Below are 23,737 nucleotides of genomic sequence, written 5' to 3'. Positions count from 1 at the left end.
CTATTTGCCTACAATAACTTATGACTTGGGAAAAATGAAAAATGCTGATTTTGCTTATTTGGGCTTCATGTAGAAAAGAATGTAGATAATGCAAACTACTTTTTTCCTTTTTTCAATAGTTGACTAAATACTTGTGACGTTCATCCTCGTTATTTTGTGAAACAATAAAACCATGTGTTGTCTCAGATGGCATATTTCCTCTCACTTGGGAAGGATAACTCAATTTTCTTGTGATAAACATGAGAAATTTGATGTGTCTAAACTAAATCCTCTCAATGAATGCTTTCACAGCCAATAGAGAGCCTCCCTGGGGAACTGAGAGACTGCTGACAGGAAGGAATTTATCCAGCACACTCGGAACTGCATTCCTGTTCTAGATGGAGAACCTTTTAAGTGTCTTGGCTTTAAGTGGAGACTGGGCACGTTTTGTACAATTTGCTTTCAAGGTGCCGGTTGCTTAGTATCGCTTAGTATTATGTAAGAATGTTCAGCTCTCCATGTGTGGAGCTGGCCGAAGGTGAAGAACATTTTGTTTGTGACTATTTTGAATACAGGCTCTAAGAAGGGCAAATGTGAAAGCATGAACAGGATGTGGTTCAGAACGTCACTGTTTGACGGTCCAGAGAAAAGCTGTGAATCAATCACACAGAGGCCACAAGGAGGGCGACCTTATCTCCTAATTTTCAAACACTGCTGTTTCGGTGGCAAATGATGTTTGACGTTTGACCTCATACGACAGTGCAGAAAAATGATGTTTGACCTCAGACGACAGTGCAGAAAAAGAATTTTATCGTATTGCTGCTGAGTATTGTAGAACATAGCATCACATCTATTCCACAGAGAATGCGCAGTAAATATTTGTGGAACGATTGAGTGAAGTCTTTTCACTTCTTCTGGGCATCCATGTAAAGAGCAAGTGGCTATTGCTCTCTGCGGGGCAAGTGCCATTGAAAATTCAATCACTCATTCCACAGTATCTATTCGTATGCCTGTTATTGTGCCGAGAGGATCGAGTGGGAAGAGAAGAGAAACCCTCCATTCGGAGGCACAGTAGACAGACAAGTAAGTGGGCTAAAGCAGAATAAGTACATGGTGCTTTGGTATCACATGGGGGTACCTCGCCCAGATGTGGACTTGGGCTAGAGAGGCAGGGAAGGCTTCCAGCAGAAAATGACTTCAAATATTAAATATGACAAATAAATAGAAGTTATGGGGAGTTAAGGACAAAGGCACTGTACAGTAGGAGTGAGAGGGTGTTCCAAGAAGATGCGTGGTGCATGAAGGCAAGGATAAAACGTCAGTGTGCTAGGTGGGCACTGGGCTAATTGGGGGGATCACTTCATAAATTATATAAATGTCTAACTGCTATGCTGTACACCCGAAACAAATATAAAATAATATTGACAGCCAACTGTAACTGAAAATAAATTAAAAGAAAATCAACGTGGCTTGGATGGAGTGTATTAAGGAAAAAGTGACGTTTGATGAGGCTGGGGAAAGCCTAAAGATGCTTGTTGTGTTTTATTCTAAGATCAAAGGAAACCATTAACAGTTTTAAGCAGGGAAGTTATATAATTCACTTGCGTTTCAGAAAGGTCATTCTGGCTATGGGATGAGGAAGGGATCAGAGAGAGGCAGAAGTCAAGGCAGAGAGCACAGTCCAGAGGCAGTTATTTACTTTGTGAGTCTGGGTGAGAGATAACTGAAGCCTCAATAAAGGTTAAGGCTATGGGGATGTGACAAAGTCACCTTAGGGGTCAAATCAATTGGAGTGAGTAATTTATATAATGACGTGGAATGCGCAGTTATAGGATGAGGTAGTGAAGCAGGACACCTTCATTTTTGTCTAGAACCACTGGGTTTCTCTGAGCTGGAGAACACAAAATACAAAGGCAGCTTTTAGGGAGCCTGTGAGTGGCTGCAGGTGTATCATCCAGGGTACACATATACAGAGATTGAAAAAAGTAGCCAGTGTGTGGGAGGGAACATTCTTTGACTACAAAGAACTTCGGATGGGAATATGCTTCGGTAATCCAAACGGACCCCTTTGCAAAATAGGAGTACAGCAGTGTCATGGAGACACTACGAATGGATGATTTTGTGTCTGGCAATCTACTCAAGAACTTTTGCAAGGAGGTTTCATGCATTTTGTTTGTTTGTTTGTTTTAGAATAAGTGCTGAGGCTTAAAGCGACATGAATCCAAATCTGTTTCAGGGGCCTAAACAGAACCAGGCCCATCGAGGCCTTCTGACACATTCAGAGTAAGGTTTTTCTGGAAGCTAATCAAAAGGCTCCAGAAAAAAAAGAAGTCGACTCGTCTGGCTGGCCTGGTGTCCCGAGTTTAGTATGTCTGAAAACCATTTACGAGTCAGTCAGTGGCCATGAAATAAATAGTTCTGATCTTGAGATGTTTCACTGTCCATGAGACTTTCTGCAGAACGGTGAGGAAGGCGGGCAGGGAGGAGAAAGAGTAACAGCTTAAAGTGGTCAAGAAAACATGTTTGGCACAAAATACATCCTAGATTGAGGTTTGGAGGGACAGGATTCAAATGTTTCCAGAGCACGTTACCCATAGTGTCTAAAATCAGGTACCAAGCATTTTTTTTTGACACTCGTAGGAAACAATGCCCAACAAGTTGTGTTTTCAGACTAAACTTTTCATGACTCTTAATATTTCACACCACATACTCCGAACTGAAACAGTCCAAAAATGTTACTTAAGGGCACATAGTTTTTCCTCCTAACAAGTGCATCAAATTCTTATTTCATTAAATATGGGCATTTATCGAATCTGCGTCTGCATTCCGGGGAGATCATATTTTCAGCAGGCAGTAGGTAGGCGGAAAGGCATTCAAATTCTTCTAACCGAGCGGCCAATGGTGTGTCACCAGGATATGATGTTTGCATGTGTATCACAGGAGAGTTTAGCAATCAAGAATCAGTTCTTAGATTATTGTAACATTAAAGTCGTGAAAAAAAAATTAACCACCCGTGAAAATGTCATCCAGGCTGATGACGCCAGCCTTAAATGATGGGCATTATATTTCTCCGGAGAGGAGGACTAGTGACAAACTCCACCCATCAATGGTCTTCAAATTTAAAGATAAAACATATGTGAAAGAGGGATTTATGTCGTGGAATTAAATAAGTTTTAAAACTTCTAAAATGTTCTCTAATTTTTATCTTCCACTGTCTGATGTTATTTTCCCTGGAAGCAAACTCCTTGTTATCTATACACAATTCTGTTTCTGATTATTTAGTTGCTTTAGGGTTTATCTGCTTTCACTTTATCTGATTGCATGCTTGGTTGAGATTAAAGCTTGATGTGTCTTAAACTTCAGGCTGCCAGATAAAGTGATCAAAAGGCCACTTCGATCCAGTCATCTACAGATGGGAAGGGAATAAATGAGCAAATTAAACAGAAATAGTCTCAGAGACATAGAGAAAAAACGGATGGTTGCTAGATGGGAGGCGGGTGGGGATAAAGGAGAAGGGGAAGGGATTAGAGAGCACAAATTGGTAACTACAAGATTGCCACAGGGATATGAAAGACAGTTTGGGGAATTCTATCAATAATGTTGTAAAGATTTTATTGGGTAGCCGATGGGCACATGTCTTATTAGGGAGACCACGTCATGGACGGTGTAGATGCCTGACCACTGCACTGTACACCTGAAGCTGAAGCTGAATGATATTGAATGTCAACTATAATTATATATCCATATGTATATCTATGTATATATACATATAGTCACGGGATGTGGAGTACAGCATAGGGAATAGAGTCAGTAGAACTGTAACAGCTATATACGATGTCAGAGGGGCAATAGATTGGGGGCGGGGGTTATCACTTTGTGAGGAGTATAAATGTCTAACTATTGCATTGTTTTGTACACCTTAAACTAGTAATAATTATAAAAAGGCCACCTCCCACTTCTTCCCATTTTAGGCAGCTTTCTGGTTCCCTGACACCATCACCATTCTGGGGCTGCAATCCCCAGTACTACCGTGTTTCCCAAAAAATAAGACCGGGTCTTATATTAATTTGTGCTTCAAAAGACACAGTAGGGCTTATGTTCAGGGGATGTCATCCTGAAAAATCATGCTAGGGCTTAATTTCTGGTTAGGTCTTATTTTCGGGGATACACGGTAGTCATATCTGCCATTAAGCATTAAGCTCAGCCTTGCTCTGCTAGAGTTGAGCTAAGTGCTCCTCAGTCACTATCTCATTTAACCTTCAACAGTCGAGAAATGGGGACACTCTCCCTCATTGAGAGACAGGAGACCTGAAGCTTGGAGAGCAGAAGTAAGTGCGCCAAGGTCCCAGAGCAAGTTAATCAAAATGACGAGGACGCAGTTCTATTGAGAACAAAGCTCATGCTTTGAAAGACCTACAATATACACTGCCTTTCATGTGTTCAACACTTGCTCGGTGGAATTTTCCTACCTGTGCTTCATCTGAGGACATGATTGAACGTCAAAGTATTTTCTCTTGTGGAATCAAATCCTGCTCCCTGTAGTCTCTCTTGGCCCCCAGGTAGGAATGTTCTGCCTGAGAACTGTGCTTCAGTTCTCTGAAGACTCTGAGCATATGTCTCAGGCCCTTCACCTCCAGTCACCCAGCTCTTTCTTAGCCTCCAGCCCTTTTTGTGCTAAACGCCTGTACACACCACTTCTAGCAGCCGGAGTACCGGCAACGTGGCCTATCAGGGCAGATGCCACAAAGGTACCTGCTTTCTGAAAATCCTGGCAAAGGTAAGAGCTGTGTCATTGAGGAAACAGAGAAGCAAAGTATTACCTCATCCCTTAACGCCACACAAACACACATGAGTGGTGCCAGTGAGCATATTTTGGGAACCAGAAGCAGTGTGACTGATTAAAGAAGGCCTGTCACCTGGATGTCTTCCCTGGAGGGTTCCAACAGGTGCGTGCTGTTCTGACAGGGAGGTTCTTGGAACCGACGGTCCTGACGGTGCACAGTAGTGAAGAGAAATGGCCTCCATTTGTCCTGCTTCTGTCTGCATCCTAGTGAAGCTGGCAGATTTGATGGCAGATCGTAGTCTCATGAACTAAGTCACATGTAGGTCAAATATGTGTTTGAAATACAGGTTTGATGTGATTATGATGGAAACGGATTATCTTACTTTATAATTTTTTTAATCTTTTTTCTAAGACTTCAGATTTTCAGAAAGTTACGTATATAGCTCCTCCACACGTTACTTCTGATACGTCAGTTAACAAAGCCATTTCAAGTTCCTCTGATTTCTAAATAAGCACCACAAATACCATCTGTTTTGTCTATATTCATATTGATGTAGCCACAAACTACATGTTGCCTTCATGGGAATTATTCTCAGAACGAATGATGTCGGCTTATTTGTACAACAACATTCAGGGCGGTTTCTCTACCTCTCTCAATTATAATTCTCCTTCTGTGAATACAGAGAACAAACATCCTCACAGAGTTTGTCCCCCAGTGTCTGTGACAGTGAGACACTTTCCTGATGAAGTGTGATGTTTATTTTTATCAAACTGTGGATCAGTAACAGGTGAGAGCTGAGAGGAAGGACACTGTGTAGGTGCTTCTAAGTGAAAATTAATCGACGCTAAGTACCAGAAATGCCCCCTCCTTCCTAAGTCCGTCAGGCAGTGTGAGGATGTGGTAGGGAGGGCTGAATAGGGGTGACAGAGGAATGAGGTGGCCCCACGTTCTGTGATCAGAATGACACAACACCAAATAAGGCGTTCGATAAGTAGAGTTACGCAGAAGAGCCCAGAACCACTTTGCAGGTCCACACTCAGGCTCCCCAACTCTGCATTTTTGATCCAGTAGGTCCAGGGTTGGGCCAGGCATCTGCCTTCTCAAACGTTCCCCTGGAGATCCAGGAGTAATTTCCGAAGTGCGAACTCTAAAATGTGCTGTGAGAACTTTCTCAGGTCGTGGTTGAGGACACAAAACTGAAATGAGGCAAGTATCCTGTGGTCCAGTATTCCACTTATTTATCAAGAGACTATATGCTGAAAGAATCAGTAGGTTAAACCAAAAGAAGAACTAGTCCAGTGATCATTTCTACACTATCACAAAATTTCACTTGAATATTCATTCATTCAGCACCTGTGAGCCGTGTGGGTGAGGTACACATGTACGCAACACGGAGTGACGTGTGTACTTGACTGACGAAGGACACTTCAAAAGAAGCCAACTTTTAGAAGCATGTGATTCTTTTGGAGTTTCTTTATGATAATAATGCGTCACATGCATTTTACGTGTAAAGTATTATAAAACGATGAATTTCTAGAGTGCGTTATAATGTGCAATTATTCATTTATTTTGTTTGTTAGTGTTTTGGTTGCCTGTCTCTTCTCTGAATTATAAAGCAGCATCCACGTCAGTCTTGCTGACCGTTGAAGTCACAATGAAGCCCAATAAATATTTATTTACTGGCTGCCTAGATGAATGAATTACCTAGGATTCTATTGGTTAATCTGGAAATGTGCATTTCTTGCATTTTCCACCATGGAGGACAATGCAGTAGTCCCCATGTGATAAGTTTATTGTAAGGAGGTGTGGCGTAAACATAGCTCCAGGCTCCCTCTTTCCTCCCACCATCCATGGATATTAAGAGGGAAGACGATATATCTATGTAAGTGTAATGGTTACATAGATATAAGGTATAATAATACCTTATATCAGACTTTGTAAACCGTAGGCTCATCAACCACTCTAATTAGCAGGTTATGTTTAATTTGCTCTGCATAGATTCGAGCTGTCCAGAACTTTACATTTTAAAAAATTATTTGTCAACATGTAAAAGTTGATCCATTTCACACGTACGTCAGGATTTCTAGATAATCCTGACAAGAGGTAAGGTCTGGACATACTGAGCCCACTTCCTCCTTAGCAGCAATTGCTTACAGAAGAGTAGCCTCTTTGAATGGGACAAATCCACTCATTTCTGAGTCTCTAGTTCTTTTTTCTAGCTTCACATTACTGTCTAGAGACCAAGCAACAGTTGCACTTTGTCATCTTACACCCAATCCTACTTTATTCTCTTTATTACTAGACCATCCTCCCAGTGCAATCCTTTGAGTTTGATTATATTTACATAGCGTTCGGCGTTTTCAAAGCATTTGATGGATGTACAGCTTCACAGTGCAGATTTAGCTGTGCATAGATTTAAAACACTGAAAAATGTCCTTCACTTCCTCTGCACCAATCTGATTTAAATACTCTTATCCCAAACTCTGAAGTTTTTCTTTTATCCACGCCTCTATTAATTCACATATTAAGGCTTTATATATATGAGGCACTCCCTCCGTTAGAAGTCCCCTTCAATAATCCAGATAACAAATGACAGTGGCTTGACCGAGGTGGTGGCACTGGTAATGACGATCAGTGCTTATCTTCTGGATATACAGCATTTGGAAGGTAGCGTCAACAAGATTTGCTGACAGAGCAGATAAAGATTATGAAACAGAAACCTCAAAAATGAATACTAGATTTATAGCCTGAGCGACTGCAACAGTAGCCTGTAAACATCATCTCTAAAGGGTCAGGTAGTAAATACATTCAGCTGTGTAGGCCTTATGGTTTATGTTGCAATGACTTAACTCTGACTTTGTAGCATGAAGACAACCGTAGGTAACATACGAACAGGTAATCGGTCAGATGTGGCGACTCCTGAGCTAACAGGCGATGCTGTTCGCTGATGGGAGAAGACAGCAAGACTAGCTGGTTAGGTGGTGGGGACTGGGGTAGGGTTGTGAATATCTGGAGCTCAATTTTGGACAGTTAAGTAGAGGGTTAAAGAAAGTGAATGGATAACTTAGTCAGCTGAGAGGTTTAGAGAGATAATTTGGAGTGACAATACCATCAGCGTATACGTGGTATATCAGTCCATGAGACTGGATGAGGTTAGGTAGGCAGTGAATATCTCCAGTCTTACTCACTCCTGCCCCCTTGTCTGGTCAACACTGAATCTTGTATATTCAGCTCTGAGTTTCCTTTATTGGCATTTCACAGGCATTTCTACCTAATGGGAATAAACCCACCAATTTCAAAACAGAACCGCAATCATGGCCATGATTTAAAGCGTTTTTAAAGTGTTTTAAAAGCTTTTGGCTGCCCTCGGGGGGAAATAATTTTGTCATCACTTAATTTCTTTTTAATGGTGCTTTCTCACTTCTATAAGTCAGCACTTCTTTTTCAATCTAACCCAGAAAAAGACCAAACGGTCCCAGCTAAATTATTTTTGAAAAAACTCTAAAACTTGTCCATCTGAATTGACTTTATTTTTTATCTTAATATACAAGAAATGGCCACAAAAATGTCCAAGAAAATAAATGTCTACAGCACATGCCATACTGTATCCAAAGCCACTGCTGTTGTAGCATCCGTGCCAATAACCAGTTTAGAAATATGTCTCCAAAAATCCAAAGTGTGATATTTTCATTTAACATTGAAGGCAAATATAATGAAATGCATATAAAAAATAAAATAAGTGGCGTTCATGCGAATAATGAGGTCACCAAAAGTTCAGAGTTTTAACTTCTCATAGTCCTCTATACTGAAATCATTTGGTACTTTTATATAATTACAGGCATTTTAATAAGTAAATATACCACAGTTTTATAAGAGTACAGAATACTAAGTCTTTTTCCATATCGAGAAAGAAAATATTTAAAAGTTAAAAAAAAAAAAACAAGAGGAGTCCACGTGCATAATAGATATTTTAAGAGGTCACTTTTGGTTTTAAAATATTAAAATATTACTGGTTCTTCCTCAATTTAGCTTCAATTTATGGATCTTTTGTTCTATTCATAAATCTAGTGAGTTTTGACAATCACATTTGTTTAACGTCTGTTACTAATAAATTTAATGAATTAAATTTCTTAAACTACATTTACAGTTTTAATATATTTGATTTTTTAAAAGTATTTCAATTGATTTACTGAAAATAATTTCTGTGTATTTAAATGTCTTAAAAGTCTAAGACATACAGTGCCTCTTAAGTTCTAAATTTTACAACACTGTTTAAAAAATTTAACAAGGTTTCTTATAAAATTCAATTTAAAATCACAAGTATAAATAATTACTCATTGATATATTTATGCTGAAATTACAAGGCTAACCTGTTGCTTGAATAGGCCACATTCTCTTAACCATCACAAGTCTTAATAATGTCAAAAATGCACAGGTTCCTTAGCCAGACATAATAGCTTAGCTTAGCTTAGCCTTTTTAATACCTTAAATTGGATTCTTTCAAACACTTCTACATTTAATTCTTATGTTTGGAATTAAAAGATGATACCCACATTAAAAAACAAACATAAAAAAGCAGTCTGTCATTTCAATGTTGGACATATATTCCCAAGTACTTTTTAGGTGCCTTTCAGTCTGACTGCCTTTCTTACCCAGAGATATCAAGTGGGATTTAAAAGGGATCTTCAGATGTCAGTGTGCCCCCTGACTCTGTCTGCCAACATATGGAAACGGCAGATACAGCGACCTCATCCCCGGCTGGCCCAACTCATTCTCTAATTCCTCTGCCCACTTAGGAAAGTCAACAACCTTCTTCCATGCAGCAGAATTTTTTGACTCAATTTTGTATTTCTTTGGCTCAAGTTCTCAAGACCTCTGAATTTGATGCACACTGCATTCTTTTCACATCCTTCCTATCTCTGACAACCACAAGTCTTTTAGATATCTAAGTGACAATTTGAATTCTGGCTATCGCTTGGCGCTTAGTCCAACTATGTGGTTGCCATATCCGAGGTGCTGACTTTATAAGCAGAACAGCTCAGGGTGAATAATTTAGTCCAAAGCTAAATCAATCAATTTATGAGATGACCAACTAAATGGCCCTTAACAGCAAAGAATGGAAGAAAACCATTCGGGAACAAGAGGGCAAACCTGCAAGCATATGCTAGCGCGGACACTGTGTTAGGTAGGCCACCTTTATTTTGTGACTTGTGTAATTTAATCACAATTAAATTACATGCTCATGTTAGCACAGCATCTAATTTCTATTAGGTCCTGTAAACATTTCTGCGTATCTATGCATTATATTCTTAAATTTTTGCCTCATTTTTAGGAGGCAAGATCAGATTTTAAGCGTTTACAACTATATTATCTGTGAAAGTATCTTATCTGTATAGAGGGAATACAGAATGCCGAAGCTGGTTGAATAAGAAGCTAAGTAAGCATAAAGTATTTAGTTTTTCCAACAAAAGATAATAATATGGTGCATATTAACCAGGCATTCCATAGAATGTTAAGTAAAGGCACGTGTGCCCTTTTTTTTTCTGTTGCTGTATTTGTAGGGTATAACATTAAAATAATTTCAAATAAATGCCACAGATAGAGAAATTCGGCAGATGTCCATCAAGTATTCATACATTTATATATTAACTTAAATGCTTAGCACATTACATCTTATTCCATAAACTTATATAAGTTGTTAAAATTCTTTTACATGTTTACACTGGCAACATTCATTGCAATTTAGAGCTTCTGGAGAGCAAAGAGTAGATCGTATTGGGCCACTCCCTACGGCCCCCAATTTTTTTGGTTGAAATTTTCTAGTGTTATTAACGTTATCATTGTTTGCTTTTTTCAAACCTCAGAGACCTCTCATCATATTAATAAATTTCAATAGCACTGGAGATTAAACGAATAAACAACATACCCATCTTTTCTGAGGAGTGGTAACCCAGGGAGAAAGACAGAAACAGCAAATGCAGATCTCTGCTTTACCAATAGATGTGATCGAACTTTTCCCTAGTCAGACCACCCTACAAAAGCTGGACCTTCCCTCTCTACAGGTGTGAGTCTTGCTCAGGAACAAAAAAAGGCAAGAAAGGGTACAGAATTCTCTGACTTACCCTGCAGTGGGACCGTCACTCGTGTCTTCCACAGAGAGGCACAATGACCCGTGACCCGTTCTCGTCTTGTGGGACCTGCCCATCAGGCTCTCCAGTGTCTTCCTTCAGGGACACAGAGACAGTTCCCTCCCATCAGTTCCCTAAAAGTAAACACCACCAGAGAGAAAAAGTGGTTATTCCTCCTCCCCCACAACTATCTTCTCCAAGACTTTAATTGTGACACACATACATCGAACACCTAAAAAAAAATAGGCATCGGTAGTCCTAACTGTATTGTTTTCCTATCAGAATCCCTCATCATCTCTAACAAAGGGCGCTCATGGAAGATACTTCTCCACATGAACTTTCTGGCTTCTCTTCTTGACATACATGATATTTAGTTTTTAAATACATGAATGAGTCTAAAGCTAGGATTATATATGGTAAATTCCTTCTTAACTTCTTAACTGCCTTAACTATTTGTAATCATTTTGAAAAGAATCTGGTTTTACTCTCTGTGGTATGACAACGGCTAGAGCTGTGCAAGTCACAGACCAAGATAACATGGGTCTTCCTGTCTCTGATGCTGGGGCTACTCAGGTATATTAAATCATGAGAAGGTGAAGAGCAAAGGTACCCTAGAGATGACCTCATCCAATCTTATTTTACAGATGAGTTAACTGGGAGATAAAGAAAATGACCTTAGCAGTACAATTAGGGTCAGAACACAAGCCTTTTTATTTTTAGGTCAGTGTTATTTGTGCCATGCTGTACTGATACCCTGACCAGGACAAGACTCTAAGAAGGTGTTGGTAGCAGCTATTGATCTGAGTGCTCGTTGCATTTCAATATGTAAATAATACTTAGATGCATCTTTTATTCTCAAGTGACTATAATTAAGAACTCTTCAGGGGACATAATTTGTTGATAATATTCAATCTGGAGTTCCTTTGTAAATTAATTGTGATGTTTTGTATTTGATGAACTGTAACCCATATGTCATAAATCCATATTTCATTTAAAAACATCAGAAGAATAAATAATAAATTCACTATCAGCCAAACAAAATGCTTTTAAAACTTACTTTCAGTCCTAAGATTCTATGGTTTTCATTATAAATTTATTTTTTATTATTGATATACTTTACCCAGACTTTTACAAACAAAAGTTTGAAGCAATAATTCATAAAATTTATGCCAAATGATTACTTTACTGAGTTATGAATTAAGTATGAAAAAAGTAGTACAAAAATCCCTTTTTCATAATTGTAAAAGAGCATGATATCAATTCAGAGAAAAAAACATAAAGAAATAGACACTAGCTCACAAACTATTATAGACTGTGGGTTATCCCTTTTGATACTGAATTTAACATTACTTAGTTACTAAAATGGTATTTTGTAATATTTTGTCACACTGAATGTAATCCACAAAATGGGCAGATTATATTCTGGATAATTTAGAGTGTGCTTTGCTATAGCTCCACGTAATTTTTTCTTTGTACGTGGGCAAAGGAGATATGGCCATTGTCACCAGAGAATGACTCTAGATCCTTTCTAAATAATTCTGATTGTGTATAAACTTTGTGAGTGAGTTTATTTTAATGTAATTCTAGATCAATTCATGGAATATGACTTTGTTTTTCTAATTTAAAACAACTTCGGAGTAACTAACAAATCTCTCTTGAGGGTGGCTGCCATGGTCTCCTAGCGTGAAAATGTCCCTTGACGAGTTCATCTATTATTTTTTTCCTTATTTTATTTCAGAGTCACCGAATTTATTTCCTTTCACTTAAATACATTGTTATACTAAATACATCTATGTATCCAATCATCCTATGCTTTTCTGTGTTATGTTCAAGCAGCCCCATGAGTTTGCTTGAAAGCTTGTAACGCATAGTGAACTCATGGTTTTGCACCCTAATGTAGGTGAGTCGTCCAAAACTCCTCACAACCTTGTGGAGGAGAAAGTCACCAAAAGAATGATATTAAGATAAGGGAGACTATGACAAGTAGGAAAACAAAGACCAGTAGAAGGACATCTACATGCATTCATATGTGGAGCTCCATGTGAATTTGAGTAATTATACAACTGTCATTTTCTTCTTCACAGAAGGTCTTACCTTCTAAAATGTACTACTGTCCACTGTGTAATCATAATTTGAACATGTTCTTTTCCAGGTAGAATAATATACAATTATTTAAATAATTTAGGAAATAATGTCATGATATTTAACTATAACTCAATTAATATCATTTTTTCCAACAGATAAGTATTTCACTAAATTATATTTTCACCAGGGAGACATTTTAAAAGCATTTTTTTCTATACTTAGGTAAAAGAATTACAAATATTCTTTAATTTGTGTTTTGCATCTTGTATGTTTTGTATCTTGTTGCTAGAAAATAGGTTATCATTTTAGAGTTGATTTATTATTGGCAGGTCCACAAATGCTCAGCTTGTTTTCCCCATGCAGCTTTGGAGATGAGAATGTCAATCCATACGGTAACTAATATAAATGTAGACTAAATCTAAGGCTGCTTCAAATTTTATCCCCCAATTTACTTAATTACAGAAAATCTATTATACATCAGTAATACTACTGATTTAAACAACTTACTTATCAAGAACAATCACTAATTGTCTTACTAAATTCAATCATAATATACTATATTCTTATAGCAGCCTTATATAGTCTAATCAAGTTACTTTTTATCACAGTTTGTTTCCAATTCATACCAACTAAAATTTAATTCTCATATTACCATCATTACTACCAAAGATTCAAATGATATAAAATATGAAGGTTCTGTGGGATTCATTATACTATAATATCGTTTGACCCTTAAAAGTTGCAGTATAATATTAGACATTATTAATTTTGATAAACTGATTTAAATATCAGTTTTTAAGCTATATTAATAGGATGGTTCCTTCTTGTGGTGAAGATGACCTCTAGGGAAATCAGTTGACTTTGGTGGACTCAAATTTCAGTGGTCAGTACGAGGTGTCCCCAGGTTACATCTAGATGCGGTATGTTTGTTAACCTATCTTTTACTAAAGGTGATGTCTGGACTTTGAAACTAGATGGTACTGTAAAAACAATAAGGTTTTTTTGTGGCACAATCATATTGCATTATAGAACTGAATATTGATGGTCTCAATTTGCTTTCTTTTAGTTAAAATAGTCTCAGGAAACAGAATTGAAACAACATTAGGGAACAGTAGCACCATTTCTTTCCTCTTATTTTTTGTTTCTTACTAGCAAACCTGGTAAAGCTGAAGGCTTTTTCCCCTTCACAGGTTTGGGATGAAAATCTTGCAAAATCTGCGGAGGCCTGGGCAGCTACTTGCATTTGGGACCATGGACCTTCTTACTTACTGAGATTTTTGGGCCAAAATCTATCTGTACGAACTGGAAGGTAGGAAGCTGTTTCACTGATACCATTTTTCCACACAACTTCATTACCAAGAGGGATTGCCACCAATTTCAAGTAGTATCAGCAACTATTTATTGACATCAGGCCTGAATGCTTGGCCTATGACTGTTTCAGATGTCTTCGAGGATTATTTAATTGGTTAAAGGAGTCTAATAAGACCAGTTTTCCCTTTCACCTTGGAACACTTTCCCTTAGCCTGTAATCTTCACTTATACCACAGAATCTCTAAAAGGATCAGGCATATGCTATATCCTGTATCTTGTCTTTTCCAAGACAAGAAAATCCCTTGACTGTGGCATAAACCATTCTTGTATGTATGCAACTTTCTCACAGTTGCATACACCAATATGTGTGTGTGTTATACACGTTATACATGTGCAAGTATACACAACTATGGGAAAGTTTTTCCCCGTGATAGGATGATTTTCCTACCAGTACGGAATGTCTCATCCAATGTTCCAACGACCCATTCTCTTCCATTATAGGAAGGAAAAGCAAGTGTACTATTATTAAAATTAAAGTGATACAAGTTTAACGAAAAAAAAACCAACACAATAAGTTCTAGTATTGTAACTACTTTTACACGTCTAATTCTTAGTCACGTAGAAGGTTCCGATGGAAGACATTTTTTGCCACTGATAGAACAAGATGAAGATAATTCCTGAAATATTTGCAGTTGTGTTTTTGAAACAACCGGACATATACTTAAACAACCATAGAGTCACTTGCTCTAGTCCTGGGCAATTTTATGTTCGCCCTACCCAGAGGACTAGAGGTTTCTACTAACATGTTTCCCCGAAAATAAGACCTAGCCGGACCATCATCTCTAATGCATCTTTTAGAGCAAAAATTAATATAAGACCTGGCCTTATATTATATTATATTATATACCCAGTATTATATTATATTATTATATTATACCTGGTCTTATATTAAAATTAGACCTGGTCTTATATTAATTTTTGCTCCAAAAGCCACATTAGAGCTAATGGTCCAGCTAGGTCTTATTTTCGGGGAAACACGGTAGTTGGTGGTAGTTAATTGTGAGGGGTGGGTATACTCTTGACTCATCAAGAATAATCCGTAAAATAACAATTAACTTACAATCAAATGTGAGTCCTCTATATATGACCAGTGCTATATTCATTGTTCTTCTCATGGTTTTTCTTGACATCCAGATATCGCTCTATTCTCCAGTTGGTCAAGCCATGGTACGATGAAGTGAAAGACTATGCTTTTCCATATCCCCAGGACTGCAACCCCAGATGCCCTATGAGATGTTTTGGCCCCATGTGCACACATTACACACAGGTTATTTCAATTGTGTTGTTCGTTTTTGATTCATACTTTAAAAAAAATGCTCTTAACTGTTTTGGTGACCGTGCATTTCTGAGCTCTGACATCAATAATGGTACCCTGGTTTATTTTCACAGATGGTGTGGGCCACCTCCAATCGGATAGGATGTGCAATTCATACTTGCCAAAACATGAATGTGTGGGGAGCTGTATGGCAACGTGCAGTTTATTTGGTATGCAACTATGCGCCAAAGTAAGTACGAGGTGGCGTTCTACTGCTCGGACTCTTCAATGCTGTTAAATATCTGCAGCCTGCTAGCTATTTTAATATGAGTAAGACTGAACTACAATGGCCTGTAATCTTGAAATCTTCCATCACTCCCTTCTACCTGAGAAATGATGAGCTGAAAGGTTTCTTTTCACAAGGAAAGGGATTCTGGCCTAAAACTGTAGGCAAAACATTCTGAGGATGGAGCTACACTAAATTCTCCTCGCCATCTTTCTCTTGTCATGGTAATGGTGAATAGACACTGTACTTCCAGGCTTTTGATAGCTGTAAAAAAGGCATCGGAAAAGAATCTTCTAGGGGATTTATCAACACCACAATATTCTCATCTCTCAGTACTGGAATGTCGGCTTCCTTTTTTCACTAGGGAAACAAAACAAGCCCTTCTTCCTTCTTTAAGAGTAAAATTTAAAATTATAGTTTATTAATTCCATACATGGTTAAGGAGGCATTCATTATCAGAAGGGAAAATTTATATGCTATGACTTCTTATAAATTGAGGCTTTGCTATGACTTAAATTTCAGTATTAAAAATTATTCAGTAATTTCATCCTCTGGCACACATAAAAAAGTATTGTGAAAATTGATTAAAGATTATAAAATACGGCCATATTTATGAACATTTTTTACAGTATGAGGATAAATAAGCATGTGTTAACATTTGGTAAAATGCCTTCTTGATAACAAGAACTCTTCAGATGATAAAAGGTTGCACTATGTATTCATAAGTCTGTTTCTATTTGGAGTAAATACCAAAATGTGCAAAGGATTTATGACATTCTTGGTGGCTTCCAAAGTAAGTCCCAAACAAAGATTTTCTCCAGCATTGCCAGTATGGGGAGGGAATGAGAAAATGTTTCACAAACAACTGCATTACTCATTTATATGGTAGTATGCCAGTGTTTTTGCAAAGTTAGAAAAATAGCGATTTCCCGATGGTCCCCCTTCACAACTATTACAACAGGAAGGTTTGGAAAGTAGAATGTGTTTGCATTACGAAAAGCATTAAGCTGCATTTGTTTGACATTTTCAGTTTCACACCTTATATTTTCCCATTAAGCTTTTACCCTTCTTACTGACATAAATAGGTCAAGTAGTACCCATATGATGAAAGAGATTTTTATTTCATTCATTTAACTTTTCTGCTTTTGGCCAATGATTAGAATTTTCTAATACCATTGATGAGAGAGTTGATTGTTTTATGAGTCCAAGAGATTAAGATATTGTACTAATATGCTATACTTGTTGTAATAAGAATTATTATTTTGAAACCTAGGCAATGAAGAAGTTTTGAAATTCTGCCTTATATTTGAATAGGATTCTTCCAATATCAGTATGAAGTTATGTCAAGCAGAATTGTTTTTCAAGGGGAAAGGAAGAGAGAATTTAATTACATGGGAAAAATAAGGACGTAAAAATAAGAGTATTAGTAAATTTATCAATTTACTGATTTACTCTTGAATATAATTATGCTATATTCAATAAAAATCTGTAATTTATGTAAAAGTTTATAAATTTTACGTATAACACAATTGTATTCCTAAGTTTATGTTTCTAAATATATGTTCTGTATGATGTCAAAAAGTTATACAGAATAAATAGAAAAATGTGAAATTAAAATAGCATAGGCTGGATCCATATACTTTTATAGCTTTGGGTAAAGTTATAGATGGAAATAAGATTATGAATATAGAATGGGAGAGGGTAGGATAAAGGAGTGAGCTACGCTCACAAAAGAATGGGTCTTCATGAATGTTTCTGCGTAAACTGGTGACATTATCAAAATTATGCTTGAGGAAGCTTATTTGGGGACAGGCTGTAGAATATACCAAACAGACGTGGACGGTCTTGGAATCTCATCACATTCTGTAATATGGTAGTTAATCAGCACTGTTTTTCATCTTTATAGATACATTTTCTTTTATAGATATTTCGTAGACTAAAGTCTGAATTTTTAACTGACTGATTTAAGCAGATATTTTCATGTCTTATAGATAACATTTTCTAAGTCACTGCTTGGTCTTACTGGGGTCTTAAAGAAGATGAGAACCATCTGTTTCATATTTTAGCCTCTTACCTACTTTTGTCTTATCTTCAACTATGACTTTTTATTATTGACACCAAATTTTCTCCTGACCATTTAATTTCCTTCATATTGTTGGTTATACTGCTATTTCTTAGTATTGCAGTTACTAATCGCAATACTAATGAAAATATATTTATTACCTTCTTCATAATTAAAGGAGCCAAATAATAGTAAGTCGATGTGGCTGTTTTTACCCTAAATGGTGAATTGGTACATTACGTTGATCATGGTCATCAAAACAGATAAAGAAAAATGTTGAGAACACAGAGGAATTCAGTTGAATGTATTCATTATTAAAAAAATGAGTAGCATTACTTAAAAAAAAAGGCTATGACTTTACATATTGGAAAAGGTTTGGAATCACATTTAATTGCTCCTAAGAGCCATTATTCTCTTACTAAGAGAATATATATCATGGTATAAATACTGAGAATCTAAAATATTTTACAACGTTAGAAACCAATCTTGTGAACATATATGACTTATTGTTTGTGCTTATGGCAACTTCCTTCTCACTTAAGCATTTCTAAGCTTAGAAATATATGCATGTGTAAGGCATGAGTCTTTGAGCAGTGAATATGGCCTGACTGTGTACTCTAGAAGGCAGCTCCAGGAAGGGGACAGAGGGCGTGACTGGACTGAGCAGCAAGCCTGGTGTCAGATGACGAATTATGTCACCATTCATTGTGGTGCTTCACTTCTTATCTCTAAACTGAGATAATGTTAACTCAGAGAGAAAATATTGAAAAAGATATAGAATAAGTTACTGTAGAAAAAAGAAACGGATGTAACTTTCAGCGCCTTTCGAAAATGACAAACTTTTCAAAAAGATCGTTACATGTCAATGCATATGGTCACGTGATTACAGACAATCAAATTTCTTCAAATGGGCAAGTAACACTAATGCTATCTTTTTCCTTTTCCCGCCCTTTTTCTTTCTAGGGGCAACTGGATTGGAGAAGCACCATATAAAGTAGGGGTACCATGTTCAGCTTGTCCTCCGAGTTACGGGGGATCTTGTACTGACAATCTTTGTTTTCCAGGAGTAACGTCAAACTACCTATACTGGTTTAAATAAGCTTATGTTTGCTTCCAGGAAATAGACTGGTTTCTGGGAATCATAGGTTTATATATATATTGAGTTTTGCACATATTATACATATTTTATAATAATCTTGTTTTCTTTTTATTATTCATTGTATAAATTAGTGTTTGTCTAGTATGTTTGTTTAATCTTTTGAGATAATCAAAATATTCATTTCTATTTTCTTACCTCTAAGCCTAAATTAAAATATTGTATATGTAGTATTGACATAGTTGATGCATCCAATTCCAAAACTTCTTTCCAAAAGAATTATGTTCTGTTTCTAGGGAATAAAAAATCGATTTGACTTGTAATGCATGTGTGTATATATATATAATGTACACATTTATGTGTATATGTATATACATACACAAACATATAATCAGTGCTGTAACACATAGATAATCATGATTCAGTAGTTAACTTGAGGGAAATAAGAAAAAAATTTCTATTCCAAAATATACATGAGGGGGTAGGGCATCTTCAGCACTCATTTTTATAATACCCACAAAACGATCGTTTGCAAAATAACTCAGTGATATCTGGATGTAATAATTTAATTAAGCCATCACAGACTTCATTCTGGAGATGTTTTATCTTATTTGGACTCACAACAGGATATGCTCAAACTTACATACGTTTCAAATCATGCCTTTTGCTTAATCTCTTCTACTGAATCAGTAATGGTGTGTTGAGTGCTTACTATGTGCAAAGCACGCTGGTGGTTCTGTTCTGATAATGCAAGGATAATGAGGTATGGTTTCTGCCTTCAAGAAGCTCACGGAAATATTCAGGCAATAAAGCAGCCTAATGATTTCACTGTAAAATGATGATTTGTTTTTAAACAAATTGATTTCCGTGGTGCTTTGAGGAAGTGAACACGGCCATGATGGCCACCTATCGTTGTAACAGGTGAGCAGCCACGCTGTGTAACAAGTAAGGCTCCCAATTAGCACGGAAATTTAGCTACAGTCCTGGGCACTAGAAGAGTCTGGGGAGACTTGACGCTGCTCCAGAACTACTGGGTTAGGGCAGACAGTTGTGAATTTGGAAAGCAGAAAGCAAGACTCTAAGAAAACTGACGAGGCCCATGAGGAGTAAGATTTAAGAGACAGATATGAAAAGTCACAGAAATAGGATTATTGTGCAAAACACTAGGTGGAGAGCTTCAGAAGGGCCTCTCTTGAGGGTCTAATATATCGTGAGGCCTGTCAGCAGAAGGTAAGGGATGCCAGAAGGAGATACTGAGATGCTGAGGGCACCTCCATCTCTTCATTGTCATTGTTTGGTGAGAATCAATCTACTCATGATGGGTCTGTGCACATCTATGAAAGACCCTGCGTGCACACCCCAGACGGTTACGGTTCGTTAAAGTAGCCTCTTTGCAACATTGTCTAAGGATTAGGTACCAAATTGTATTTCTATGTCTATGTAGAAGAACAATTTTCAGTTCTCAATTAAGTTTGAATGTGGAAATCAAAGTGACTATGAAAATTTCACTCATGTTATTTTGGAATTGCAAGGTTTCCTCATTCAGGAAATCTCTTTCAGAGAGAACTCAATTATCTGGGTCAAGACATTTCATAGGATACATTTTGTGTGCGTGCGTGCGTGCGTGCGTGCGTGCGTGAGAGAGAGAGAGAGAGAGAGAGAGAGAGAGAGAGAATAGAGATAGATATTCAGGTTATGTAATAATTCCATCCAATTACAGAATAAGTAAACATGGTTAGCTCCAGAGTGCAAATAACAGAAGGAAGCTACTTGTTTAAAATTCCCTACACATTTGCTACTTGTTTAAAATTCCCTACACAGTTTCTTAGGGTGGATGCATTGAAAGATGACAGATAGTTAATGAAATCCATTCAATCTGGGAGTAATTGTGCATCTGGAGTTTAGGTTTACATGATGACAATCGATTGGCCTGATCTCCTTACAAATTGAATATGGTGACCAAATGTTTTGATATCATGCCACTCTGCTTTTCTGGGCACATATATAGACTTTATTAGAAATAAATATTTTTGGAGCCTCAAATGAAGAACAGAAATAATTATATGATTCAGGCCCCAATCCAACTTTTATCTAACATACAACAGGCAACTGGAGAGAAATCTCATTAGTAGGATGTCTGCTTGATTTATCTAGAAAGTATTCCCAATCTTGACTTTGCTATACTAGTTCTACAGAAGTAGCAAAAGTACTATTAAACCAAAGGTGATTATTGTTAGTTCTAGTTCTGTTGCTGGCTTACTCTTGTGGCTTGGTTTTTCAGTTTTAGAAAAGAATTATATTTGCTACGTATTTCACAGAGAGTCCTAAGAAGGTAAAATTACCATATTAGTAGAAGTTATATTAAAATTATCATTAATATGAAACTTATTTAAGATAAAATTAAGTTTTTCATGAGCTCCTTTTTGGCAGAAACTCGATATTCTTTGTGTTTATCCCAGCTTCGCACAAAATGACTTAAAATGTAATGAATGTTTATATGAATGGATTTTTAGAATTAACTAAAAAGTCTAGAATTGCAACAATGTAGAGGAATCCCATCTTACCATGTTGTGTGAAGACAAAAATATCTTAACTACAAAGCTTTGAATGCATCAAAAATCCAGTTACTCATCACACATATCAGATTAAGTCTAAGGTCTACAAACTTACCATTTACAAACGGTTCGTTCCAATCACAACTAGAACTGTAAGTTTATTTATAATTTAACAACAACTCAGCTGAAAACATAACGGGTATATTTGTTATTCTATCTGTATTTTTTAAAGTTGATAATAGAATGTGGCCATGTGAAATGCTTTATTTCCTAGGCGAAAGCAAATGAAAGTTTGCTCGTATCCCCACAGCACGTCATATTTTTCACAGCATGCCACAATGGTGCTAGCATCGCTATTTCTCACTGTAATTCCCAGACGCAGAAAGGGTCTGGACTAAGCTATTTCATAAGAGCAGCTTTAACTCGTCAGTATTGAGGTTTTCATTTCAAAAGGTTTCATTCAAAACAAATAGTAATGGACATACATATTCTACAGCACGGATCTTCTCTATGGTATTGATTTCTCAGACCACCCTTTATTCAGTAGAAAAATTAAAAAAAAAAAGAAGAAGAAGTCTGTCACAGATAGATTTTTTTTGGCTTTCGTATCATCAAAAGACTGGAAAAATCACAATTTTAGCTGTTACACTGATGGATTTCTTTATAGAATTGTAGTTGAGTTGTGTGGGCACAGTCTTGATATTCTCAGTTATGACAGCTGAGCTCGCTGCTAAAATGTGGCAGAAGCAATTATTATTATCTTTTTTGCTTCTGTTCAGTCGTCTAAATATCATTACTCTGTGGCCCATCACAGCGTCCCCACCAACTTCATTTGGCAGTGCTGTAATGTTCCCTTGAAACCATGGAAACGTTCATTTATTTGAAAACTCCATGCAGCTTTGGCACAGAGTTCACCAAATGCTAGGGCCCGTTCAACCAATACTATGTACTCAGAATATTTGAATTGAAACTATATATATATATATATATATATATATATATATATATATATATATATATATATATATATTTTCTCATTAACACATGCTTGTGTTAAATCAGTTTATAACATCTATGTAAGCAAATGGCATACACATTTAGGCCTGTTTAAATGTTTTGTGTTCATACTCTGCTCTTTAAGTGAATGCATAAGTTAAACAGATAATTTGAACGTGTCCATGAAGGAAAAGTAATGCTTAGCCTGTGGTCCGTGTTCTCCCCCTTGTATAAGAACCTTCTCTAAGTCCTGCAGGATCATGGGAGGAAAATCTTGACAAGAATGGTAGCTTTTACCTATCGAAGTGTTTAAGGAGAGTAAAGTTAGATTTCTATCAAAGTCTAACAGTAGCTTTACTTTTATGTTTTTTTTTTAATTGTCATTCTATGTATGGGGACGATATATTTAAACACATGCAAAATGATTTCTAAATAGCATGTCACCAGTATAACTTTGGCTTATGAGAGGTCAGTCAAAACCTCAGAAAGTTGAACAGTTAAGTGAATAATGGTGCTGAAAGTGTATTACAACCACCAAAATTGTTACAATTTTGAGGTTTCTTTGCAGTTACAGTTTTTATTAAGTGTGAACTATCATCTATTCTGGTGCTAAACATATGGTGCTAAATGATTTGTTAGTATTAATAGCTTTAGTGATGCTGTTTTTATTCACTGTTAAAAGTGTTATCCAGTCAATTCCTGATTCAGAAATACTAATAAGTTCCTGTTAAATTAATATTAACTAAAAATAGGCCAGTGAACTGACAGTTGTTAGGTGTTACAGAATATAAGTGCATATTTTTAGAAGTTATCAATTTTATTTTTTAAGGCATTTCTTTGCTGGACAATGTCCAAATATCGCCTAAAGGTTAGATTTCACCTAGACCAACCATTTTGCAGTCACTGGCTCCCTCTGGTGGTTGTCAAAACAAATTCTTGATGGCTACTTGGCCTATAACAAAAGCCATTTCTTCTCTTTAATACAAATTTGTTGTACCATTTTAGAATTCTCAAAGACTCTCTAAATCTGACAGCATCTAAAAATATTTGACTCTACCGAACTTCTAAGAGTATACGAGAGATAATATATCTTGATCCCCACTTTCCTAAACAATGTTTTTCACGATTTTCCAGTTCTGA

The 23,737-nt window shown here is 36.7% G+C and overlaps 1 protein-coding gene across 1 annotated transcript in view; it reads left to right on the top strand.

Moving 5' to 3' along the window:
- Positions 1-22,573, top strand: part of PI15 (peptidase inhibitor 15) — a 28,978-nt gene extending 6,405 nt beyond the window's left edge. The window contains exons 3-6 of the mRNA XM_033126450.1: positions 14,167-14,285; positions 15,482-15,614; positions 15,737-15,852; positions 18,914-22,573. Of these exons, the coding sequence (XP_032982341.1) occupies positions 14,167-14,285; positions 15,482-15,614; positions 15,737-15,852; positions 18,914-19,049 (504 nt within the window). The 3' untranslated portion in view covers positions 19,050-22,573. The remainder of the gene's footprint in view (positions 1-14,166; positions 14,286-15,481; positions 15,615-15,736; positions 15,853-18,913) is intronic.
- Positions 22,574-23,737: the final 1,164 nt, after the last annotated feature.

This window comes from Rhinolophus ferrumequinum, chromosome 14 (assembly GCF_004115265.2).
Source record: "Rhinolophus ferrumequinum isolate MPI-CBG mRhiFer1 chromosome 14, mRhiFer1_v1.p, whole genome shotgun sequence".
In the NCBI taxonomy this organism is placed as follows: Eukaryota; Metazoa; Chordata; class Mammalia; order Chiroptera; family Rhinolophidae; genus Rhinolophus; species Rhinolophus ferrumequinum.
This window is presented reverse-complemented; position numbering and strand designations above follow the sequence as displayed.